This window comes from Ailuropoda melanoleuca, chromosome 13, assembly GCF_002007445.2.
Source record: "Ailuropoda melanoleuca isolate Jingjing chromosome 13, ASM200744v2, whole genome shotgun sequence".
Classification (NCBI taxonomy): Eukaryota; Metazoa; Chordata; class Mammalia; order Carnivora; family Ursidae; genus Ailuropoda; species Ailuropoda melanoleuca.
Window position 1 is genome coordinate 28,193,992 of NC_048230.1, and position 7,568 is coordinate 28,201,559.

The window sequence follows — 7,568 nt, forward strand, 5'->3', positions numbered from 1 at the left end:
CTATTAGGATCTGAGGTTCTATAAGCAGACAGGCGAGAATGGAGATAGCCATGGCCTAACACATTTGTCATCACCCCAAACTTTATTGCGTACAGAGTACCACCCGAACTCTGCAGTACCACCGCTGCAGCTCTTCACGTGCTGGGGGCCGGGGGGGGGCTCTCTGGGGAGAATGGCTCGATGTGGATAGCTGGACACAGGCCACCTTGGCAAGACACGGGGATGAGCTTCTCCCGAGGAGGACTCCCAGGGGGACACCCCTCACCTCTAGGCGCAGAGTAGCAGGCCCCCACACAAGGATTCACAGTTGATTAATGCTACATGAGTCCGGATCAGCCCCCCCCCATTGAAGACGAGACTGGGCTGGGGCAATGGGGTACAGTGGGGGGGCTCATCTTAAAGAAATCTGGAGGTTTGAGGGGTCATGCACGTGGAGACAGGTCAAGACCGGGATCCCTTTACCCCATCTCCTGGCCTGCTTACGCGCATGCAGAGCCATGGGCCTGCCCTCCTGGAGAGCGGCCATGAAAGTGCTTTGAGGTCATCAGAGTGCAAAGTGCGGCTGGCAGTGCCCCCCGAGATGAGGGGCAGGGCAGGGCCAGTGTGAGTGTGAGGCTTGGGCTGTGTCTCAGGAAGCCGGTGCGCACGATGTCTAAAGCTGCGGCCGGGGGGACAACAGCGCCTGCATCTGCTGCTTTCTTGCACACGGGTCATAGCCCATCTGCAGACTGTCCTGTCAGGCCGGGCTCCTGCCACCCTTCACCTCGACAGACGAGGGGGCTGAGTGCCAGTGAGTCATGGGTCTTGCTGGGTCTGCAGCTGCGGCTCGGGGCCTGCTGCTCTGGGGGGGACTGGTGGCCCGCAGCAAAGGGACACGTGCTTGGGGACTGAGAACCATTTCACTTAGACACGTGTGGTCCTTGGCAGAAGCTGAGTTCGGCTCCAGACCTGTGTTGCTACACGCTGATGGTCTGCCGTGGTCTCCCAGGGAGACTTCCCAGTGTCAGGCATGGCTCCCTCCCCAACTCTGTCAGAAAAGTTCCTAGATCGAAAAGGGGCTTTGATGGCCACGCAAGGGGGTCAGAAGGCTCCCTGTTCACCCAAGAGTGGGTACGCCTGCTGCCCAGCTCCTGTACTGGACCTGGGTGTGGGTCCTTAGACACTGGACACTGCCCCACCTGCTCGGACGCCGAGGGACTCGCCCACCCCTCCCCGACCCAGGCTGGAAGCTACGCTCCCGATGGCCAGCATGCAGCCACTGATCCAAGCAGGTCAGGCCAGCTCGTGTGGACCAGGGCAGAGAAGACCCTTTTTGTTCCCCACGGACGGGAAGAGGCCTCCTGCCTCCCTCCTCCTCCTCCTCGTGGGGGCCCAGAGTGCTCTCCTGGCGGGGTCAGGTGGGACATGGGAGATCCTGGGAGGCGTGTCGCCTGCCCCTGGTCCCACCGCTGAACGGGGGGTGGCAGATCCCTGGGAGCAGGCTGAGCCTGGGTGCCAGGGGAGCACCGAGCACCAAGAAGGCAGGCTGCCTCTGGCCGAGTGCAGTCAGCGGTGGAAGGCTGGCTTAGGGCCTGTTCTCCAGCTGGCCGTGCTTGACCCTCCAGCTCCAGGCAAAGCTGCCGTCAGGGGCCAGGGTGCACTGCAGGTCGATGCCCGAGTCCGGCACCTCCATGTCATAGCGCACGGGCTGCCCATCCTTGGTCACCAAGCTGAAGGCTGCGGCCGGGATCTGGGGGCAGAGCAAACCAGCAGGCCTGAGACCGTGGCACGGGGCTCTGAGGCTGCCTAGAAGTGCCAAGCGAGGGTGTCCTGAGGCACGGGCGAGGTCTCCCTCTAGCCAAGCAGGCAGTCCTGAAGGCCTACCCTTGCCCTGAGTCCCAGAGGACTCAGAGAGTCTCACCTGGCCCAAGGGTAGGTTCTGCAGACCCCTCAATTGCCACTGCCCGGCCTGCCCCGGGACCTCAGGGGATATCCGAAGCCAGCCATTCCCTATGTGCCAGTTCTCCTTATTCACAAGCCTTCCTCCCGGAGGGCTGGGCCAGATACACTGACTTCTGGGACTCTGCCTCTAAGTAAGTGTGTCCCTGCCCCCTTACCTGGCTGCTGATGCCAGTTGCGATGTCCCCCACCTTGACCCGGTGGAACTCCCGGATGTGCAGGTGTTCACCATTGAGAGACTGTATTTGGATTTTCACGCCTAGAAGGCAGGCAAGGTGACCGTCAGTGGAGTGGCTGGTGGCTCCCGAAGAAGCCCCATGCAGAGGGACGCAGGATAGCCGTGAGGTAGCTGACGTGACATTTAGGCTGGAGTTGCCTAATGTCATACACCTGCTGGCTCTTCCTGGTAATTTTCTGTCAGCCCCTAGAATTTGGCTTGCACGATGCAAGAGCTAAGGTTGGCTCTTTTGGGGAACTAGTGTTCCAACTTGCACACAAAGCAGAAGGGAAGTGGAAATGGAGACTCTTAAATTAGCTTGTGGGCAACTCAGGCTGTAATGGTCTCTGAGTCGGAGCAGCCATCAGCCAGGCCATGGGGGCTTGATGCCATGTGTCACACTGGCGCTGGGAAGAGCCAGGGGACGGTGAGCTGATGGAACCCTTGTTCTGTCAAAATCACAACGTGACCTATGCAGCCACGCTTGAAAACATCTCATCTTAGGACTTGAAATCCCAGAGAAGGATCCCAGCAAACTTGCTTCTGAATTCTTATCATGTTCCTCCTCTTCCCTTCAGGAGACATTATTTCTTGACTCCAGGCCAGGAGAGACTGCTCTGGGCCCCAAGAAAGGGGCCTTCTGGAACTCCATCTGCAGCCCATGAGGGGCAATGGTCCTTCATCGCCCCACCAGGAAAGGCTCTTGGGCAATTAGGGCCTCTGCTCTAAACTGACTTGGGAATGGCCAGGTCGCTCAAGTCTGGGCACCAGGTGCCTTCCTCACCACCCCCCCAGGGGAAGGGGGACCTAAACTCCCTCGGGCTCCCTAATCCCAGGCGGATCAGGTACTTGGGGGGGGGGGTGCTGTGCAGACGAGTGCTGGGCTGTACCGTTGAAATAACTCGGAGTGTCAGTGGGCCGCCCCCGGGCCAGCACCATGTTCCAGCTGGAGCTGCGGGCCTCTGCCTGGCTGTTCCACGAGTGCACGCCAGAACTCAGGGTGTCCCGCGAACTCTGAGAGGCCTTTGATGGGTTCTGAAAGGAGAGTGGGTGCGACTCAGGCCCCTGGGCTCTGGGGACTGTCTGTGGCCTTGGTTGGATTTGGGGCACAAGGGCTCTGGGCCCTCCCCTGGGGTGAGGAATGCTCACATCCTGGGCTGCAGTGTGGCTCTCCTGGGCACTTCTGGGGCTAAGCAGGGGCCTGAGGTGAGGGCTGTTTCCAGGGGGACCCAAGCCCGAATCTTCTTCCCACTATCCCTAGCAGCCAAACCACTCCCCAATTCCCAGGTGCGTGAAGACGGATTTTTCATTCTGAGAAACCACGACCCCCTCCCCCGCTGGGGGGCCCTTCCGAAAGGAAGAGGGTTTTCCCACCAGCCTCCCTTTACCCCTCCTTGCTCACAGCCCGCTCACCCGCTGGACACGAGGCTCTGGCCCTGGGTCCACGGCCAGCTTACCTTCTCACTGTCGTCCGAGAGAGAGAGGCTGTCGACGCTGAGGCACGAGAGAATCTGCTCCTGTTCCTCCAGCGAGAAGGGCTGGGACAGGCTGTTCAGGAACAGCTCTGCGGAGAGAGGCCAACGACGGCTGTGAAAGACCGGGAGCGCCCGGCCCGGCTGTGGGTCTGGCCGCACGGACCGAAGCAGCGGACCTCTGGGGGAGGGCGCACAGGCCGTGGGGGACCCCGGGACCCAGGGGCCCCGCTGGGGCCGCCCCTACCTATCTCCAGCTGCTGCAGCTCCTGCTCGGGGAGCGGGAGCGGTGCCTTCCGCTCGGCCGAGCTCGGGTGTTTGGCAGGCGCCGGGTCCAGGGATGACAGAGGCAACGGTTCCCAGGTCCCAGACTCCTCCTTGCCCCAGGTCAGGCTCGGAGACTTGTTCCGCTCCGGGGGCTCTGGAGGGAGTGGAGGCTGGAGCTGAGGGGCCCCGCCTGTCGTGTCCTCAGTGGGCTGGGGCCCCGGAGCCCCCGGCGAGAGCTCCCTCGGCTGGGCATGCGGGGTCCGGTGAGTGGGGCCCGGGCTAGGCGGCGCATGCGCGGCGTACGGCGGCGGACGTCTCGGCTCTTTGTACTCTCCCCTCCAAGGGCTCCTCAGACCGCCCACTACGAACAGAGCATGCTCGGTGAGGGGGAACAGGCCCGCCCAGGCTCCGGGCCAGGCCAGGTGGCCCTTCCTGAGCAGAGGGCTAGGAGCAAGCAGCCAGGGAGAACTCTTGTCCCTCTCAAGGACACAGTTTAGGAGGGCACCGCGTGGTCTTGGAGGAGGCCTCTTCCGTAAGATGGCCTCCTACAATGGGAATACGACAGTATTTCTGTCTATTCCATCTTCCTTGTAGGTAACAATTGCAAATTTTAAAAATGACAGAAATGGCTCTAGGGAAGGACTCTGTCAGTAGTAAAGAGAAGATTTAAAAACAGCCCTGAGATAACAGCAACTTCGAGTTCCCATGTAAACTGGCCTCCTTGACCTCCCCCTGCCTCCCCCACCACCACCTCTCTTACCCCCCGCCCCCTCAGTCAGTGCTTCCCGAGGGCACCATTTCTCTGGCGTGCCGGGGCAGTTCATCTGTGTTGGGGCGGGGGCATGCAAGGTCTCTCTCCTGTTATATTTATTCCCCTTCGATTCCCACAACCACTGCCTTTCTCCTGCCCACCTCCCGGTGACATTCTATTATGTCTGATGTGTCACTGGGGTTCCATCATGTTTTTGCAAAGTGTGTGTTGTTTTTATCAATATTTAATTTACAAAAAAGGCATCATGTTCTCGGCTTTGCTCTGTCCACCCTCTTTTTACCCGGCACTATGGTTTGAAAATCCACCTGGGCTGCTCTGTGAACACTGACTTGCTTTCGCTGCAGCATGGTGCTCCATGAGACACACCCCGCCCGCCACCCTCGTCTTTGGCTCCTCCACTCTCCTGGGAAGGGATGCGCCACGGCCCCCTACTGCCCTCCCACAAACGACTCACAGGTCACAGGTGTGCAGGTGTCTGCGGGGTGCCCTCCAGCGGGGCAAAGGGCTACTGCCCCACATCCTCACGTCCACTCAGTGCTACTTTCAGCCTTTCCTCACTCACTGGCTGGAAAGTGCTACCTGGCTTTAGTTCACATTCGCTGATTCCTAATGAGCTTGAGCCCCCTTCATATGTTTTAGTCCCCGTCCCCCATTGGCTGAGCTTCAAGGCTCAGTACAAAGCACTTCTCCTCACACCACCAGTCTTCTGTCAAGCGCAGAGTGGGTGTCATCCCCATGCTCTAGATGGGGACACCAAGGCTCTGAGAGGTTGAGTACCTTGCCCTTGGCCACTATACCATGCTGTTGCCTCTCCCACCCCCACAGCCAGTGGGGGGCTCTTACCGTGCTGCAGTGCCAGGCTGACCTTTCCCCCCAGCTCCACTGCAGACGCACGGTGCCCAGGCTCTTTCCTCAGCCCCTCCTGGATGGCCTGGGCAGTGAGGGGGGCGCAGGAGGGTGGGATCTCCCTCACAGGTGGAGGCTCGCTGGCGATCTGTGGGTCAGAAGGCGACATATGTGGCCTGTCCCCTCTCACTCCCCAGCACCCAGCTTTCTGTTCTTGCTCTTCCCCACTCTCCCCTACCCTGCGGTGCTGGGGTGGGCCACAAGGACTGGAGAGGGCTGGGGCTTTTCCAAGGAAAGGGAGAAAAGGGGCCAAGTAGGCTGGGCCAGGGCCAGGCAGCAAGGCATGCCCATGACCTCCAGGCCCAGCCTGTCAGGAGGCAGGCGGAGGTGGCCCAGGGTATGAGTGGAAGAGAGCCCTGAGCTGCCATGAACACCAGGAGATCCCTCCCTTAGGATCTCCCTTGGGACCCGCAGATTTGGGTGTCAGGATCCCACATTTATGATGAGGCCTCTTCCTGTTCCCATCTGCCACTGAAGAGCAGCCAAAATGGCGGCCTCCTCAAACCTGTGGCCTGGGCGCCGGGGCCCTGCTGGCTGTTCCTCCTAGCCGTCCCAGGTGCTGGCACTGACCTTGAGGCAGAGCGGCCCCCGGAAGTATTGGGTCCAGGGGTGGCAGCCGTTGAGCATGTGCAGCATCATGCAGCAGCTGCTCCAGATGTCCACCTTGGCGTCACAGGGCTTGCCCATCACCACCTCGGGGGCCATGTGGGTCTCCGTGCCGGGGATGTAGTCCCCTGGGAAGGTGGCATGAGACCGAAAAGCCAACTGTGAACTCTGACGGGCAAGAGCCTTGGCAAAGACCACCCCACCACACGCCCCAGTCAATTCCTGAAATACCTGGACTTTGTCTCTGTTAAAGTACCTCAAACAGAGAGCAAGCTTCCAGATCACACTTGCTGGGGACGAGCTAAGCCAGGGGCTCCGCTGGGAACTGGTACAAAGAATGTATCACCCAAAATGGGGGCTCGCCCCTTTGGACTCAATCCTTAGAATACGTTTTTAAAAACGGGGAGGGGCCTGGACATTGAAAATTAGGTTGTAGGAGACTAATTCATGGTTTGATGTTCCTAAAATTTTAGTGAGTGGGGAAAAAAAACCAACACAAAACTTCAATGCACAGAAGACTAGAAGGATCAATACCAGATGTGAAGATACCCCCCCTCTGGTGATTTGTATTTTTTATTTTTGCTTAGTTCTAATTTCGACAAAAGATTTTAGAAAAGAAATTATTCTTGTAATAAAAAAAAGTCCCCACTAGTTATTGTAAAGTGACGGGCCGGTGTCTCTGTCTTCAGTTCACATCTTCAGAATCACCAAAAGTCCTTTAGTAACAGAATCACTTCTAAAAGACTGTTTTTCTATTGGTCAAGAGGAAATAATTTTATGCTTAATGCTATAAATGAAAAAAGCAGGGCACAAAATTGGGTTTTATCAGCCTTCACTAGGTACAGGGTTAAAAAAAAAAAAAAAAAGATGACCTGGAAGGAATTACTTAAAATGTTCATGATTGTCTCTCTGGGCAAGAGAAGCAGGGAGGGTTCTTTTCCCCTCTTCTTCTAGACCATGTAACTCTGTAGTTGTAAATATTTTACAATGGATGTGGATTATTTTGATAATCAGAAAACTGTAAGTTAAAAACAAAGATTTCTCCAGCTACGGCGCCTCGGTCCCTCATCAGTCCTCCCATTGTGCTTCCAGAAACGGTGCTCAGAGGCCCGGGAGGACTGAGGCCACAGGCTGCGAGCACAGCTACCCAGAAAAGGCTGCACGAGAGGGCTGGAGCCGTGGGGACTCCGTGGCAGAAGACCTGGGACAAGGCATGAGCACCTGACCCTCACTCCTGTGTTTAAGCATAAGAGAAGCTTCCTGCGAACCGAGTTTTTGAGGGGCTGACGTGTAATGGTGGACAAAAAGTGCTCACGTCTCTGACTGCTATTACGCAAAGCGGGGAGAAGACGTGGGGCTCATGCTGAGTAGAGGTGGGGTGGGGGGGTGA

General features: G+C 58.0%; 1 protein-coding gene across 2 annotated transcripts in view; it reads right to left on the reverse strand.

Moving 5' to 3' along the window:
- Positions 1-63: 63 nt before the first annotated feature.
- MAP3K14 (mitogen-activated protein kinase kinase kinase 14) overlaps positions 64-7,568 on the reverse strand; it is a 42,072-nt gene continuing 34,567 nt past the window's right edge. Inside the window, exons 10-16 of one of the 2 annotated variants that reach the window (XM_034641234.1) lie at positions 6,143-6,306; positions 5,510-5,660; positions 3,875-4,048; positions 3,613-3,719; positions 3,046-3,190; positions 2,097-2,197; positions 64-1,729 (exon numbers count right to left, since the gene is read on the reverse strand). In XM_034641234.1, coding sequence (XP_034497125.1) covers positions 1,565-1,729; positions 2,097-2,197; positions 3,046-3,190; positions 3,613-3,719; positions 3,875-4,048; positions 5,510-5,660; positions 6,143-6,306 — 1,007 coding nt within the window. In that variant the 3' untranslated portion in view covers positions 64-1,564. Of the gene's footprint in view, positions 1,730-2,096; positions 2,198-3,045; positions 3,191-3,612; positions 3,720-3,874; positions 4,256-5,509; positions 5,661-6,142; positions 6,307-7,568 lie in introns of both variants that reach the window. The other variant, XM_034641233.1, reaches the window with a different exon arrangement.